This window comes from Anomaloglossus baeobatrachus, chromosome 7 (genome assembly GCF_048569485.1).
Source record: "Anomaloglossus baeobatrachus isolate aAnoBae1 chromosome 7, aAnoBae1.hap1, whole genome shotgun sequence".
Taxonomy (NCBI): domain Eukaryota; kingdom Metazoa; phylum Chordata; class Amphibia; order Anura; family Aromobatidae; genus Anomaloglossus; species Anomaloglossus baeobatrachus.
In genome coordinates this window covers 245,168,247-245,186,458 of record NC_134359.1, presented here as the reverse complement: position 1 = coordinate 245,186,458, position 18,212 = coordinate 245,168,247, and the positions used below count along the sequence as shown (strand labels likewise).

The following is an 18,212-nucleotide window of genomic DNA, read 5'->3' as shown; positions in this document are numbered from 1 at the left end:
TCCTACACTATGTACGCACCAGCATTGACGTTGTGGGTGCAGTTGGGCAGGAGAACATGCTCTCCTATACATTGTGCGCACCAGCATTGACGTTGTAGGTGCAGTTGGGCAGGAGAACATGCTCTCCTATACATTGTGCGCACCGATATAGACGTTGCGGGTGCAGCCGGACAGGAGAACATGTTCTCCTACATGGTGTGCGCACTGGCATTGATGTTGTAGGTGCAGTTGGGCAGGAGAACATGCTCTCCTATACTATGTACGCACCAGCATTGACTATGTGGGTCCAGCCAAGCTTAGGCAGTGTCAGTGCGCAAACACATATGTTATGCTCAATTCAGACAGCGCTCACTCTTGGCAAGTTAGCATTGCCAATCGGAAATGAGGGAAGTACCCAAAATGCTGATTGAGGGGGGCCCTAACAATACACTGAAGCCGTCTCATCTGCATACAAATGTTACTTTTGCAAGCATTGTGTGCACAGTTTGCAGTGATAGGTATATGCTTAAAATGGGATATTCCATTAAGGCTTATAATTTGCTATTTTGAAGCCCAATTTCCCTTTTTGTGTTTGTTTTAATAACACAAAAAAAACCACTTTAGCAGCCAAAACAGATTGCAATAAATGCTTAATTCCTAGGTATTAATAATTCAGGTTTTATCAATGTGTTCCCCGCATTAATATTTTACTTCTCTGGCGCACGCTTCGCTGCCAATTACTGTATTCGGACGCCGGTTTACACCATTTCCCACAGATAGCTGGGAGGTGGGCAGTGAATACAGAGAGGTATGGGGTCTTTCATTAAAGCTCCCATTATCCCGTGTATTAGGAAGCCTGCGACAGAGGAGCGGAGACGTTCTCCACGATCCATATTCTGGCTGTTTACAGGAAGCCGGGCTAGAAATTACCTCTGGCCTCCTTTTCTGTGAAGCTTAATTAGATTCCCCGATGATAAATCTAACAGTTATAACACTAGAAAGACAAACTGTTACTCCTGCCTGCGGGATCCTCCGGGGAAGCCTTTTAAAGGATTTTTTTTCCAGAGCGGTTGCGATATCTGCCGCTTCTTTAAGAATATATGTGCAAAAAAAACCCCCCAAAACATCGAAATGGCAAATAACGGAGAACAAACAAACAAGGCGTGCTAGAAAAACAGCACCAGCCAAAACACGGCAGTACGTCCTTTAGTAAAGGGCTCATCACAAAGCAATAGTCCCCACTCCCGCCAATTACTATATATGCCGGGAAAGCTCACAGTATATACAATGAGCACACTGTGGACCCGCACCCACTGGACGGAGGCCTAATTAGTCTCTGATCGGCGGTATATACCGTATTTTTTGGATTATAAGACGCACTTTTCCTCCAAAAGCTTTGGGAGGAAAATAATGAGGGGTGCGTCTTAAAATCCGAATGTAGCTTACCGGGGGGGGGGGGGGGGGGGTTGTGCAGAGGGGTCAAAGAAGGCAGGGGTAATACTATGTGGTGTGCTGCCAGCGCTGGTCTGTGCATCAGGCGGTGCCGCTCTGCTCTGTGTGGGGGTGCTATGTGCTCGGCTGCTCCGTTCTGCTGAGCGGGCGCCTGCCCTGTACGGCGGGCAGTCATTCTGAAGATGTCGGCAGTCAGGGTTTCAAATAATGGCGCCTAGGGTCAGCGCATGCGCAGATAGAGCGCTCAGCTCAAGCTCTCAACTGCGCACGTGCAGACTCTGGCCGCCATTATTTGAAGCGCTCACCGCTGATATCTTCAAAATGGCTGGTGACCGCACAGAGCAGAGCGGCGTCACCGGCCCCCCGCACAGAGCAGAGCGGCGTCACCGGCCCCCCGCACAGAGCACAGCCGCGTCACCGGCCCCCCGCACAGAGCACAGCCGCGTCACCGGCCCCCCGCACAGAGCACAGCCGCGTCACCGGCCCCCCGCACAGAGCACAGCCGCGTCACCGGCCCCCCGCACAGAGCACAGCCGCGTCACCGGCCCCCCGCACAGAGCACAGCCGCGTCACCGGCCCCCCGCACAGAGCACAGCCGCGTCACCGGCCCCCCGCACAGAGCACAGCCGCGTCACCGGCCCCCACACAGAGCAACGCTGCATTGAGTATCTGGGCCCCCCCTCTAGAGAGATCTGTTTTCTGGTAAAATGATCTCTGGGAATAAAACAACAAAAAACAATTGCAGATTTTAAACTTTTTTTTTGTTATTGCACCACATTTGGAATTTTTTTCCCGCCTTACCAACTTGGATGGTGTCATTCAAAAGTACAACTCATGCTGCCAAAAAAAAAACAAAAAAAACAAAAACAAACCCTCACACAACTATATAAACTGAAAAGAAAAGAAAAAAAAAAAAAAAAGTTATGGCTTGTGAAATAAGGGGAGAAGAAAAAAAACAAACAAAAAAAACAAAACAAAACCAGACGCCCGTATCAAAATTGGGGGGACCACACTTTTTTTTTTTAAATTATTTATTGTACGATATAGCCCCGCCCACCGGCAGCTGTGATTGGTTGCAGTCAGACAGCTGGCACTCAGCGTGGGGGCCCGTCTGACTGTAACCGATTTTTAACTCAGAGAGGCTTCAGCATAGTGTAGGTACCCAGTTACGAGATATGCCGTGACGTGGCAACTGGCCAGATATACAAATGGCCATTTATATATGCTAAACAGCTCATTATTCTTAGATTTTCCTTAGCAGTAATGCAGGTCCATGTTCACACATTCATGGTTTCCATACTTTAGCATTATCAGAGTGCAAACTGTATTTTTTTGTAGTGTATTGACTGTAACCAATCACAGACGGGGGGGAGGAGTGAATATGTATGAGCCTAATGAGCGGCAGGCTTGGGAAAAACAATGAGCTGCCGCAGTAGCAGTGTGACAGCCGCGCCGGTGATCGGTGAGTATGTGGGGACGAGCATCTGGCCAGATACCCTGGACTGTATGCAACTCTCCTTCCGTGACGGAAGTCACACGGATGTCACAAGGACCATATACTGAATGGAACGGGATAGATGCGGTTGTCACACAGATGCATCTTTGCAGACCGCAAAAACGGAACGGTCGTGTGAATGTAGCCTAAGGGGTTAAAAGCCACAGCCACTACATTAATCTGCAGAACAAAGGCCATCCACTCGAGGACCCCAACTCATGTTAAGTTCTAAAATGCCGAGAAAATATACATGACAAGATTGTCAAAAGAACAAGAGTTTTGATCTTTGAAAAATGTGTATCTGTGGTTTATTGACATGGAAACATTCATCTGTCCGCACACAGATGGGTTGATGCACCCGACTCCCACCCGGCACCTCTAAAAAGCGAGTGTAATCTCAGTGATTAAGACAAGATACATCGCCCACAAAGCGACTATTAATTAAGAAGGGCCAGACATCTATACGATCAATCCGTAAAGTCCGAGAGCTGGCCGAGCTCCAGTCTGCTGATCAATCTCTTGATGTACTCGGCTCAGGTTGGAGGTGCCAGGCGGACCTGCTTTATCCAATTAATGGTGCACAGGCTCCTGCAGGCCGGCTGATGCCACCGCACTCTACACTCCTGATTTATTACATTATTTTCAATGCACCAAGATCAGTTAACAGAGGAATAAATGGAAAGTGATTTTGCTAATTAAATTATACATCTAATGGAAAGTCCTAAAAAATTCTTATTTTTACGAGATTATAAAGGTAGCACTGGAGTCAGGCGGTAACAAACCCATCAGGTGCTACTATATAATTCCACTAAGAAACAAAGAGAGAGAGAAACGATCAAAGCCCAATAAGATAGAGAATCAAAGTTGTACAAAAGCAATGATTTCTTTATTTTTCATGATTATCACAAGTGAATGTGTGGACACAACATATACATCCTATATATACAGCGGGATTTTACGATTTATAATTGTTAATTATATAACTTATTAAGGCCACAAACTCTAGTAATACATCCAATCTCCCACACAAAAAACACCATTAGCCACATATACATGCCCATATCAGCACATAATATATGCTACTCATTGTATGATCCATAGTTTTAACAGAGACTATGTATATACCATTGTGTCTATGCCAGCATAATAAGAGATCTCTCAATGATATCCAGCACATATATCTACAAATGGATAGCTGGCAGGCATGTATATACTTTATTAGCTCATCACATATAGTTAGATATCATATATCACACAACATAAAGGGCAACAATACATAATATATGTACTGGGATCAAAAAGTCAAAAACCAAATAGATCCTATCACATGGATGTAGTTACCACAAGTGGCCAGTAGATGTCACTATGTCATATATCTTCACAGAGTCAATGTGTAGCCAAAAGAGGCTCTGTAATGTATGCCAAGAATCTTATAATCGTAGACATAAGAAAGCCGATCATCACTGCCACATATTGCGGCATAGGTTAACAGTGACTACCACATATTGCGGCATACTAGGACAACAGGCCACAGGGTTATAGAATTATAGAAGACAATGTAGATTGTATATTTACCGCTGTATAGGGGACTCCCGACACGTGTTTCGGCTTCTCAACCTTCGTCAGGGGGCACAGGCTCCTGCAGGCCGGCTGATGCCACCGCACTCTACACTCCTGATTTATTACATTATTTTCAATGCACCAAGATCAGTTAACAGAGGAATAAATGGAAAGTGATTTTGCTAATTAAATTATACATCTAATGGAAAGTCCTAAAAAATTCTTATTTTTACGAGATTATAAAGGTAGCACTGGAGTCAGGCGGTAACAAACCCATCAGGTGCTACTATATAATTCCACTATAAGGCTACGATCATATATCCAATACGGTCATTCAGTAATAATAATAATAGATAATTCAGTGGGGAGAAAGATATTACCAGACCTCCAACAATTGATGATGGAGGAGACAAGAGTCGGGCAAAGTGAACCCAATCCTCATGTGCAGAACTTTCTCTGCTCCGTCTTCAAGACATTAGCTAAGCAAAACTGAGCTTTCATTTGTATGGGGAATAACAAACAGCTATCCAAGGTGTATAGGCGTCTTAAAGAGAATTTATCAGCAGGTTTTTGCTATGTAATTGGAGAGCAGCATAATGTAGGGGCTGAGCCTCTGATTCCAGCAATGTGTCACTTACTGGGCTGTGTGTTGTTATTTCAATACAATAAGTGTTTTATCAGCAGGTGATTACCACTACAGGCTTAAGGCCCAGTCACACTAAACAACTTACCAGCGATCCCAACAACGATACAACCTGATAGGGATCGCTGGTAAGTTGCTAGGAGGTCGCTGGTGAGATGTCACACTAAGCGACACTCCAGCGATCCCACCAGCAACCTGACCTGGCAGGGATCGCTGGAGCGTCGCTACACGTGGAAGCATGCTGCGCTTGGTAACTAAGGTATATATCGGGTAACCAACCCGATATTTACCTTGGTTACCAGCGCACACTGCTTAGCGCTGGCTCCCTGCACACCTAGCCACAGTACACATCGGGTTAATTACCCGATGTGTACTCTGCTACGTGTGCAGGCAGCAGGGAGCCGGCTTCTGCGGACGCTGGTAACCACGGTAAACATCGGGTAATCAAGAAGCCCTTCCCTTGGTTACCCGATATTTAACTTTGTTACCAGCGTCTGCCGCTCTTAGCTGTCAATGCCGGCTCCCTGCTCCCTGCACTCCTAGCCACAGTACACATCAGGTTAATTACCCGATGTGTACTCCGGCTACGTGTGCAGAGAGCAGGGAGCCGGCACTGACAGCTGAGAGCGGCGGACGCTGGTATCAAAGGTAAATATCGGGTAACCAAGGGAAGGGCTTCTTGGTTACCCGATATTTACATTGGTTACCAGCCTCCGCAGAAGCCGGCTCCCTGCTCACTGCACATTCAGTTGTTGCTATGTCGCTGTCACACACAGCGATGTGTGCTTCACAGCGGGACAGCAACAACTAAAAAATGGCCCAAGACATTCAGCACCAACCAACGACCTCACAGCAGGGGCCAGGTTGTTGCTGGATGTCACACACAGCGACATCACTAGCAAGTTGTGCCTCAGCAGCGATGTTGCTAGCGATGTTGCTTAGTGTGACGGTACCTTTAGTGTGACGGTACCTTTAGTAGTCTCATGGCTTCTAGTCAACTGCTGTGTAACGCCTCCCCCACCAACTGATTGGCAGCTTTCTGTGCAGACTGACCGAAATCTGGCAATAATAATAATAAAGTTTATATAGTGCCAACATATTCGCAGCACTTTACAATTAGGTGGTGTGGGCGGGGTTATACAGGGCTCAGGATTTAAAGTGAACCTGTCAGGTGCAATATGCACCCAGAACCACGAGCGGTTCTGGGTGCATATTGCTAATCACTGCCTAGCTGTCCCAGGCTATAGTAATATACATAAAGAGATCTTTAGAAGAAGTATTTCTAAAGATCCTTTACGATATGCTAATGAGGAGAGGGACTAGTCACAAGGGCCATAGTTCTTGCACTCATTCCGCCCTCTTAGCATGTTAGCACGCTCGCAGGGGTGTGCTAACATGCTATTCAATGCCCATTGCCCAGTGTCATCAGCGGTGACGCACGTACCTGTGTCCGTTGTCACAGCTCAGACGCTGGGTAGTGCGCATGATTGGAAGTCCTGGCACTTCCAGTCATGCGGACTAGACCTCTCTGAAGCCAGGACGCGTACACCCAGATTGATACTGCGCATGACCGGAAGTGCTGGGACATTTGATCATGCGCACTGCCCGGCGTCTGAAGCGGTGACAACGGACACAAGTATGTACGTCACCGCTGATTATACTGGTCATTGAATAGCATGTTAGCACCTGCTAAGAGGGCGGAATGAGTGCAGGAAGTAACACCCTTGTGACTAGTCCCTGCACTCATTAGCATATCATAAAGGATCATTAGAAATACTTTTCCTAAAGATCTCCTTATGTATGCTACTATATACAGGGACAGTTAGGCAGTGATTAGCAAGTGGTTCTGAGTGCATATTGCACCTGACAGGTTCCCTTTAATGAGCTGTGTGTGTTGCTATTTCAATACAATCAGTGTTTTATCAGCAGGAGATTATCACTACAGGACTAATTGTCTCATTCCTTGTAGTCAAATGCTGTGTATCCACGCCCCCACCAATGATCGGCAGCTTTCTGTGTATACTGACAGAAATCTGCCAATCAGTGTTAGAGGGGTTACCCGGGGTCAAGGTTTAGAGCTCTGTTAAATCTACAACTGAGAAAACAGGGATTATATCAGTGACAACAAGCAGCCAAGCAAGTGACATCACCAGAATCAGGGGTTCAGTACTGACATCAAGCGGCTCTTAGATTACATAGCAAAAACCTGGTAACTTTTTTAATTCTCTCCTTTTCCAAGCAGACTCTACAGAAATATATAGCACCAAAAATACATAGAGAAATTTGCCATTGGATTGTGATCAGGAAAGTGCCTTTATTAGGTCTTTTACGTTTGCATAGGATACACAGTGACAAAGGGTCTACCCCTCGCCCCTCCTAAAATAATAAAAACCGTACCAATATTGTAATGGAAATGAGCTATAATACCATGGGATAAAGCAGAAACGGGTTTTTATTAATCTCACTGGAGTAACATCTGGCCTCAGCAGTTTTGACCCAAAAAATAAAACGGTTACGAATGCTTGTTAATTAAGCCCATATTTCACCAGAACACTGAACCCACGCCAGCAGTTTTGCACAATAATATATTCCAATCTCTGAACATTATAGTGTATTTGTCGGACCCCTATTGACTCAGCAAAAGGGGGCAAAGGCCCCCTGCACACAATATAACCAGCAGGTTACATAGGACCATGGGGGAAAATCAAGTAAGGACATTTACTGGGAAATCAACCACGTTGTGCAGTCACGTGCCGTTCCCATCTCCATTTACAAAGGCAAAGTCTAAATAATCCACTAATGGTGCAGCGGCCGGTCGATACCGAGCCCAAGAAACAAACAAAATAACTCAGTTCCTATACAAAATCAATTTTAATTCTTTGGTTACAAGAAAGAAAAAAAAAAAGCTGCTCTGGAAAAGCAAAGCACGTAGACTGCAGCCATGAAAGATGCGGGTGCAGGCGGTGGTCCGCTCCCAGCCCTGCGAGGACCATCATATTTCTAATTATGGCTGCTTGGGAGAGAAAAAAAAAACAACTCACCATAGAGTACACAATGCTGACAGCCTTCCTGCAATCTACAGCCAGCAGATTTGGTGTCCTCCAAATAACTCAACACAGCCATTAATGTCTAAACCGCTGGCTAGAAAAGTGAGTACACCCCTAAGGGAAAATGGCCAAATTGTGCATAAAGTGTCAAGATTTTCTGTGGCCACCATTATTTTCAGGCACTGCCTTAACTCTCTTGGGTATGGAGGTCACTAGAGCTTCACAGGAGCCGCTGGATCCTCTTCCATCCTCCATGACAACATCACAAAGCTGCTGGATGTTAGAGACCTTGCCCTCCTCCTCCTGCCGTTTGAGGAGGCCCTAAAAATGCTCAATAGGGTTTAGGGCTGGAGACCTTTGGCCAGTTCAGCACCTTTACCCTTAGTTTCTTTAGCAAGGCAGTGATCGTCTTGGAGGTGTGTTTGGGGTAGTTGTTATGTTGGAATCCAAAGGAGGGGGATCGTGCTCTGCTCCAGTATGGCCCAGTACATGTTGGCATTCATGGATCCCTCAATGGACTGTAGCTCCCCACATCTGGCAACTCTCATGCAACCCCCAACCATGACACTCCCACCACCATGCCTGACTGTAGGCAGGACACACTTGTCTTTGTTCTCACCTGGTTGCTGCCACACACACTCGACACTTTATGAACCAAATACATTTCTTGGTCTCATCAGACGACAGGGCATGATTCCAGTATTGGGTCATTCCATGGTAACTTACGTTACATTCACAAGCCAAAAAACTGAGTTAATAATGGCTACAGACTGTTCTTTGAAGGCAGGCACAAAATGAGTGAATGTATATTGTACATTGAACTATTCTCAATAGATTTCAACACAGTTTGATTTTCCAACAATAGAAATTAAATACAAAATACAATGTTATTACTTGGTAATTACGTTACTTTTTTGTGTAACGTAAGTTACCAAGTCATAACATTGTATTTTGTACACGCACACCATTATTATCCATGAAATGATAGGTGTATGATCACTGCAGGTTTTACCGCTGGATCCCCCACTAATCGTGACAAGGGGGAGCCCAAGATCCACTGTTGAATGGATGGGAGTTTGTGAAACCAGACGTTCTCTACCGCCATAACCACATATCTCCGCTATGTCGTCACCTACCACCATCCCCTACTATCCCACCGTGTCGCCCCCTACAGTCTCCTCAGTAGGATCCTGCCAGATGTGACCTGCTCAGATTTTTGATCCTTGCTGAAGTCAAATCATATTTAAGAATTAGGCCCAATTACAAGAAGTTTTCTACCTTCTCCATTTTCTCCAGATATTAGTGGCTTCACCCAGAGTCCCCTGCTGCGAGGGACCCCATTATCCACAGCAAGGATGGAGGAGTGAGACATCCACAGCTGCTGACCCCTGTAACTTCAGCTCCCCCTGGCAGGGTCCCCCCCTTCCCACACCTCTCTTCCTCCGGCATGTTGCCCCACCCCCCTTCCGACTCTCTCTCCTTCACCTTGACAGGGTCCTTCTGGCTCTCTCCCTCGGCAGGGTCCCCCCGACTCTCTCTCCCCCCAGGCAGGGTCATCCAAGCTGTCTCCCCCCAGCTCTCTCCCTCCTTGGCTCTCTCTTCCACCAGCAGCAGGATCCCCCACAGCTTTCCTCTCCCTCCGGGAGAGTCCCCTCCCCCGGCTCTCTCCAGGGTACCCCCCCCCCCCCCCCGACTCTCTCCCTCCAGCAGGGTCCCATTCCCCCAGCTCTCTCTTCCTCTGGCAGGGACCGTTCCCCCCAGCTCTCTCTTCCTCCAGCAAGGTCCCGGGTCCACCCCCCTCTGCACCCAGCTCTCTCGTGCTCTCTCTCTCTCTCCCCAGCAGGGGTCCCCCAGCTCTCTCCCTCCCTGGCTCTCCCTTCCTCCGGCGGCAGGGTCCCCCCCCAGTTTTCCTCTCCCTCCTACAGGGTCCCCTCCCCCAAGCTCTCTCTTCCTTCAGCAGAGTCCCCGATCCACCCCCAGCACTCGCTCTTCCTCCAGCAGGGTCCCCCCCCCGAGCTCTCTATTTCTTCCCCATTCATGGTCCCCCCTGTCCCTTCCTCTGGCTTACTCCAGCAGCAGGGTACCCCAGGCTCTCTCTTCCGCAGCTCTCTCCCTCTGGCAGGGTCCCCCCAGCTCTCTTTCTCTGGCAGAGTCCCTCAGGTTCTCTCTCCCCCTGGCAGGGTCCCCTCCTCCTCGACTCTCTCTCCCTCCAGCATGATCCCCTGCACCAGCTCTCTTTTCCTTCGGCAGGGTCCCCCACCCCCCCGGCTCTCTCTCCCCTCACCTCTCTCTGGCAGGGTCCTCCACCCCCCCGGCTCTCTCCCCTCGCCTCTCTCTGGCAGGGTCCCCCAAGCTCTTTCTCCCCTCGCCTCTCTCTGGCAGGGCCCAACAAGCTCTTTCTCCCCTCGCCTCTCTCTGGCAGGGTCCCCCAGGCTCTCTCTCCCCTCGCCTCTCTCTGGCAGGGTCCCCCAGGCTCTCTCTCCCCTCGCCTCTCTGGCAGGGTCCCCCAGGCTCTCTCTCCCCTCGCCTCTCTCTGGCAGGGTCCCCCAGGCTCTCTCTCCCCTCGCCTCTCTCTGGCAGGGTCCCCCAGGCTCTCTCTCCCCTCGCCTCTCTCTCTGGCAGGGTCCCCCAGGCTCTCTCTCCCCTGGCCTCTCTCTCTGGCAGGGTCCCCCAGGCTCTCTCTCCCCTGGCCTCTCTCTGGCAGGGTCCCCCAGGCTCTCTCTCCCCTCGCCTCTCTTTGGCAGGGTCCCCCAGGCTCTCTCTCCCCTCGCCTCTCTCTGGCAGGGTCCCCCAGGCTCTCTCTCCCCTCGCCTCTCTCTGGCAGGGTCCCCCAGGCTCTCTCTCCCCTCGCCTCTCTGGCAGGGTCCCCCATGCTCTCTCTCCCCTCTCTCTGGCAGGGTCCCCCATGCTCTCTCTCCCCTCTCTCTGGCAGGGTCCCCCAGGCTCTCTCTCCCCTCTCTCTCTGGCAGGGTCCCCCAGGCTCTCTCTCCCCTCTCTCTCTGGCAGGGTCCCCCAGGCTCTCTCTCCCCTCTCTCTCTGGCAGGGTCCCCCAGGCTCTCTCTCCCCTCTCTCTCTGGCAGGGTCCCCCAGGCTCTCTCTCCCCTCTCTCTCTGGCAGGGTCCCCCAGGCTCTCTCTCCCCTCTCTCTCTGGCAGGGTCCCCCAGGCTCTCTCTCCCCTCTCTCTCTGGCAGGGTCCCCCAGGCTCTCTCTCCCCTCTCTCTCTGGCAGGGTCCCCCAGGCTCTCTCTCCCCTCTCTCTCTGGCAGGGTCCCCCAGGCTCTCTCTCCCCTCTCTCTCTGGCAGGGTCCCCCAGGCTCTCTCTCCCCTCTCTCTCTGGCAGGGTCCCCCAGGCTCTCTCTCCCCTCTCTCTCTGGCAGGGTCCCCCAGGCTCTCTCTCCCCTCTCTCTCTGGCAGGGTCCCCCAGGCTCTCTCTCCCCTCTCTCTCTGGCAGGGTCCCCCAGGCTCTCTCTCCCCTCTCTCTCTGGCAGGGTCCCCCAGGCTCTCTCTCCCCTCTCTCTCTGGCAGGGTCCCCCAGGCTCTCTCTCCCCTCTCTCTCTGGCAGGGTCCCCCAGGCTCTCTCTCCCCTCTCTCTCTGGCAGGGTCCCCCAGGCTCTCTCTCCCCTCTCTCTCTGGCAGGGTCCCCCAGGCTCTCTCTCCCCTCTCTCTCTGGCAGGGTCCCCCAGGCTCTCTCTCCCCTCTCTCTCTGGCAGGGTCCCCCAGGCTCTCTCTCCCCTCTCTCTCTGGCAGGGTCCCCCAGGCTCTCTCTCCCCTGGCCTCTCTCTCTGGCAGGGTCCCCCAGGCTCTCTCTCCCCTGGCCTCTCTCTCTGGCAGGGTCCCCCAGGCTCTCTCTCCCCTGGCCTCTCTCTCTGGCAGGGTCCCCCAGGCTCTCTCTCCCCTGGCCTCTCTCTCTGGCAGGGTCCCCCAGGCTCTCTCTCCCCTGGCCTCTCTCTCTGGCAGGGTCCCCCAGGCTCTCTCTCCCCTGGCCTCTCTCTCTGGCAGGGTCCCCCAGGCTCTCTCTCCCCTGGCCTCTCTCTCTGGCAGGGTCCCCCAGGCTCTCTCTCCCCTGGCCTCTCTCTCTGGCAGGGTCCCCCAGGCTCTCTCTCCCCTGGCCTCTCTCTCTGGCAGTGTCCCCTAGGCTCTCTCTCCCCTGGCCTCTCTCTCTGGCAGTGTCCCCTAGGCTCTCTCTCCCCTGGCCTCTCTCTCTGGCAGTGTCCCCTAGGCTCTCTCTCCCCTGGCCTCTCTCTGGCAGGGTCCCCTAGGCTCTCTCTCCCCTGGCCTCTCTCTGGCAGGGTCCCCTAGGCTCTCTCTCCCCTGGCCTCTCTCTGGCAGGGTCCCCTAGGCTCTCTCTCCCCTGGCCTCTCTCTGGCAGGGTCCCCTAGGCTCTCTCTCCCCTGGCCTCTCTCTGGCAGGGTCCCCTAGGCTCTCTCTCCCCTGGCCTCTCTCTGGCAGGGTCCCCCAGCTCTCTCTCCCCTCGCCTCTCTCTGGCAGGGTCCCCCAGCTCTCTCTCCCCTCGCCTCTCTCTGGCAGGGTCCCCCATGCTCTCTCTCCCCTCTCTCTGGCAGGGTCCCCCATGCTCTCTCTCCCCTCTCTCTGGCAGGGTCCCCCATGCTCTCTCTCCCCTCTCTCTGGCAGGGTCCCCCATGCTCTCTCTCCCCTCTCTCTGGCAGGGTCCCCCATGCTCTCTCTCCCCTCTCTCTGGCAGGGTCCCCCATGCTCTCTCTCCCCTCTCTCTGGCAGGGTCCCCCAGGCTCTCTCTCCCCTCTCTCTCTGGCAGGGTCCCCCAGGCTCTCTCTCCCCTCTCTCTCTGGCAGGGTCCCCCAGGCTCTCTCTCCCCTCTCTCTCTGGTAGGGTCCCCCAGGCTCTCTCTCCCCTGGCCTCTCTCTCTGGCAGGGTCCCCCAGGCTCTCTCTCCCCTGGCCTCTCTCTCTGGCAGGGTCCCCCAGGCTCTCTCTCCCCTGGCCTCTCTCTCTGGCAGGGTCCCCCAGGCTCTCTCTCCCCTGGCCTCTCTCTCTGGCAGTGTCCCCTAGGCTCTCTCTCCCCTGGCCTCTCTCTGGCAGGGTCCCCTAGGCTCTCTCTCCCCTGGCCTCTCTCTGGCAGGGTCCCCCAGCTCTCTCTCCCCTGGCCTCTCTCTGGCAGGGTCCCCCAGCTCTCTCTCCCCTGGCCTCTCTCTGGCAGGGTCCCCCAGCTCTCTCTCCCCTGGCCTCTCTCTGGCAGGGTCCCCCAGGCTCTCTCTCCCCTCGCCTCTCTCTGGCAGGGTCCCCCAGCTCTCTCTCCCCTGGCCTCTCTCTGGCAGGGTCCCCCAGGCTCTCTCCCCTCGCCTCTCTCTGGCAGGGTCCCCCAGGCTCTCTCTTCCCCCAGGCTCTCTCTCCCCTCGCCTCTCTCTGGCAGGGTCCCCCAGCTCTCTCTCCCCTGGCCTCTCTCTGGCAGGGTCCCCCAGGCTCTCTTCCCCCAGGCTCTCTCTCCCCTCGCCTCTCTCTGGCAGGGTCCCCCAGGCTCTCTCTTCCCCCAGGCTCTCTCTCCCCTCGCCTCTCTCTGGCAGGGTCCCCCAGGCTGTCTCTTCCCCCAGCTCTCTCTCTATCCGGCAGGGTACCGCCGCTCCTCCGCTGTACACACTGACTGCAGCGCCTTCCATCGCCCGTGCTCCGCACACTCACCCGCGGACTCCCCGGTGTTTATCCAGTCCGGGTTGGCGATGCTGGCGATGGCAAAGATATCCGCAGCCAGAAACAGACATCCTGAAATGATGGTCAGTTTATCCATATCTTTCCCCCCCGCCGCCGCCGGGCCTCCCGGTGCCCGCTCCCCTCTCAGACGGAGGGGGCGATCCCTCCGTGTAAACCACCAACCCCAGCGCAGGGACCGGGCCGGATACTGCCCCGGAACTCAAATCCCCCCCTCTCCTGAGAGACCCCCGGAAGTAAACAGCGCTCTCTGTCCCGCCCACCGATACTGCCCGCTCCGCCCGCACCTTGTTACTACGGAAGCTGGCGGAGGACAACCTCTCCCTAGCAACAACGATCGGGTCACGTGATACAGGGGGGCCTGACTGTACAGTGCGCCGGGACGTGTGATCAGTCACATAGTAACACCAGGGGACTAGGGAGGAGTTGTCTACAGCAACCAATCAGGCTACTGCTCTTATTTTCCAACTAGCCTTTGAAAGATGAGAGCTGACACCTCATTGGTTGCCTTGAGCACCCGGACCTAATATATAAGTAACGGTGTCTTGTTATTATTCACAGGATGGTTGCTTAAATGCTTAACCCTGTAAATAACATTTTTTTTTATTTCGCCAGCACAAATATAGGAAAAGAATAAAATAAAAAATATATACATATTTTTTTTGCATTTTTTATACAATTTTCATTGCACATTGAATAACCTTATTAATTTGGGTTATAAAAATATTAACAATATTTTATACTAGCTGTAGTATTCTGTGGTGCCCGGGATAGTAACTGTCTCTGTCTATCTCCCAGTCTCTGTCTGTGTGTCTCTCTGTGTCTCTCTCTGTCTCTTTCCCTGTCTGTCTCTGTGTATCTGTCTGTGCCTATCACTCTGTCTGTCTCTATATCAGTCTCTCTGTCTCTCTCTATCTGTGTGTGTGTGTGTGTGTGTGTGTGTGTGTGTGTGTGTGTGTGTGTGTGTGTGTGTGTGTGTGTGTGTGTGTGTGTGTGTGTGTGTGCGCGTGTCTGTCTCTATTGTCTGTTTGTCTCTATCTCTTTCCCCGTCTGTCTCTTTCCCTATTATTATTATTATTTATTATTATAGCGCCATTTATTCCATGGCGCTTTACAAGTGAAAGAGGGTATACGTACAACAATCATTAACAGTACAAGACAGACTGGTATAGGAGGAGAGAGGACCCTGCCCGCGAGGGCTCACAGTCTACAGGGAATGGGTGATGGTACAATAGGTGAGGACAGAGCTGGTGGTGCAGTGGTCTACTGGACTGAGGGCTATTGTAGGTTGTAGGCTTGTTGGAAGAGGTGGGTCTTGAGGTTCCTCTTGAAGCTTTCCATGGTAGTGGAGAGTCTGATGTGCTGAGGTAGAGCGTTCCAGAGTATGGGGGATGCGCGGGAGAAATCTTGTACACGATTGTGGGAAGAGGAGATAAGAGAGGAGCAGAGAAGGAGATCTTGTGAGGATCTAAGGTTGCGTGCAGGTAGGTACCGGGAGACTAGGTCACAGATGTAGGGAGGAGACAGGTTGTGCATGGCTTTGTATGTCATGGTTAATGTTTTGAACTGGAGTCGTTGGGCGATGGGAAGCCAGTGAAGGGATTGGCAGAGTGGCAAGGCTGGGGAGTAGCGAGGGGAGAGGTGGATTAAGCGGGCTGCAGAGTTTAGGATAGATTGGAGGGGTGCAAGAGTGTTGGAAGGTAGGCCAGAGAGCAGGAGGTTGCAGTAGTCGAGGCGGGAGATGATGAGGGCATGCACTAATGTTTTTGCAGATTCTTGGTTAAGGAAAGCACGGATCCGGGAGATATTTTTGAGTTGTAATCGGCATGAGTTGAAGAGGGCTTGGATGTGTGGCTTGAAGGATAGAGCAGAGTCGAGGGTCACTCCAAGGCAACGAGCTTGTGAGACTGGGGTGAGTGAGCAACCATCGAGTTTGATGGAAAGGCTTGTTGGAGGAGGTGAGTGAGGAGGAGGAAAGACAATAAACTCTGTTTTGTCCATGTTAAGTTTTAGGAATCGTGCAGAGAAGAAGGATGAAATAGCAGAGAGACATTGTGGTATTTTGGTTAGTAGAGAGGTAATGTCAGGTCCAGAGAGGTAGATCTGTGTGTCATCGGCATAGAGATGATACTGGAAGCCGTGGGACTCTATGAGCTGTCCCAGGCCGAAGGTGTAGATGGAGAACAGCAGGGGTCCAAGAACTGAGCCTTGAGGGACACCGACAGATAGGGGGTGAGATGAGGAAGTGGTGTGAGAATGGGAGACGCTGAAAGTTCGGTCGGTTAGGTATGAGGAGATCCAAGATAGGGCCAAGTCTGTGATGCCGAGAGATGAGAGAATCTGTACTAGGAGGGAATAGTCTACTGTGTCGAAGGCAGAGGACAGGTCCAGGAGGAGGAGGATAGAGTAGTGTCGCTTGGCTTTGGCGGTTAGTAGATCATTGGTGACTTTGGTTAGGGCAGTTTCGGTAGAATGATGTGGTCGGAAGCCAGATTGAAGCTGGTCAAAGAGGGAGCAGGAGGAGAGGTATGAGGACAATTCAAGATGGACAAGCTGTTCCAGTAGTTTTGAGGCATAGGGGAGAAGGGATATGGGGCGATAGCTTGACACAGAGGATGGGTCAAGGGAGGGCTTTTTGAGGATGGGTGTAATAGAGGCATGTTTAAAGCATGAAGGGAATACACCACTTGCTAGTGATAAAGACAAAGAGAAAAACTTTCAGCTCACCCATGTGCTCGAATTTCCTTCTGCTGCTCGGGCTGCAGGTGCTGCTACCTGTGTGTAATGAAGAGAGAAGAGTTCTGCCCAGCGCAAGAAGGAGAGATATGCCAGTAAATTTCCAGATGCTTTATTCTGCTTGGTTTCCAGTAAAAACGATCATATAAACATATGAACAGTTAAGACAATGTCCTCCATGGATAGTGACACAACAGCGATGCGTTTCGGCTACAGGAGTGTAGCCTTTGTCAAGTGGCTTTACTATGTGAACTGAGTCCTCTTTATACCCATACATGAAAAAGTCCTCCAAACAAACAGGTGTAGATTCTTGCTGAGATCCTCAGAATTAACTCTTGATCCACTGGCTTCGAATATATCACAGCACATTGCAGGTACATGGATTAAAATACAATGCGAAGAAAACAAACGATATGCACATTATATGACATTACTTCCATATCAAAACACATTGCTTGTAAATTACATGATAATATTCATACAATAAAAATTACATGAAAAGTACATGAATGTATGACAAACATAGTGATATGAATCTTTGCCCAGAGGAGTGTATCACCGTACAGATGCATTGTTATAATTGCCCTATTTCTTAGGAGTGATGCAATAGCTTATGTAGCAATTACCCAACGATCAGTGCACAAATACAATTTAATCCAGAGAAAGAGGAAAAAAAAAATTTACAAGCGAGAATACCATCTTGAGATATGGCTCATGTCATCCTAGACATGTGACTTCTAACATTCCTAAAGGGGAGTTAATCCGAATTAAACGTAATTGCTCAGATAGTAGATATGTGGAAGAAGCGTTAAGAGACAAGTGTAAGGATCTAAGAGATAGGGGCTACCCCAAAAACCTGTTAGCTAGGACATATGAGGAGGTCTCTCAGATGAAACGTGAGTCACTGCTAATAGATAGGGTAAAAACATCAAGTAGTAATGATAGCAATGTTATAAACTTTGTCACTACTTATAGTGAGGATTTTAATGACATTGTTAGAATTGTGAGAAAATATATTCCCATTCTGAATAGTGATTTGACAACCAGAGAAATACTGACCAAATGTGATATTAGATTCATTCCAAAAAGAGCTCCCACAATTGGTAATATAGTATCCCCTAGTTTTTTAAAATCTCCCCCGCAAAAGGGCTCTACGTGGTTGGACCTTAAGGGTTTTTTTAAATGTCATCACAATATTTGTATTTCTTGTTCCCATGCTGATAGGACGAATACATTTACATCTATAGCTAATGGTCATACTTATGACATTAATAGATTCATCAACTGTAATACCACTGGAGTAATTTATTTAATAACATGCACCCTATGTCGAATTCAATATGTTGGGTGCACCATTGGTCCCCTCAAGAAACGAATAAGGAGACACTTATCTGATGCCTCGGGAACGAATAAAATTGGTACGTCAATGGTATCAAAACACTTTTCTGAAGTACACGGAGGTGATAACAGTAGTTTTAGCTTTTGTGGCATAGAAAGGGTTCAGAAACCTATCAGAGGGGGATGCTATAGACGTAAAATCTTAAATCGTGAGTCTTTTTGGATTTTTAAATTAGGAACTAGGCAGCCAAATGGTTTGAATATACGCAAAGATCTGATTTTG

At 50.6% G+C, this 18,212-nt stretch overlaps 1 protein-coding gene across 1 annotated transcript in view; it reads right to left on the bottom strand.

Annotated features, from left to right (window-relative positions):
- The window catches only part of MOSMO (modulator of smoothened), a 63,760-nt gene extending 49,714 nt beyond the window's left edge, over positions 1 to 14,046 (bottom strand). Inside the window, exon 1 of the mRNA XM_075318001.1 lies at positions 13,829 to 14,046. Coding sequence (XP_075174116.1) covers positions 13,829 to 13,934 — 106 coding nt within the window. The 5' untranslated portion in view covers positions 13,935 to 14,046. The remainder of the gene's footprint in view (positions 1 to 13,828) is intronic.
- Positions 14,047 to 18,212: the final 4,166 nt, after the last annotated feature.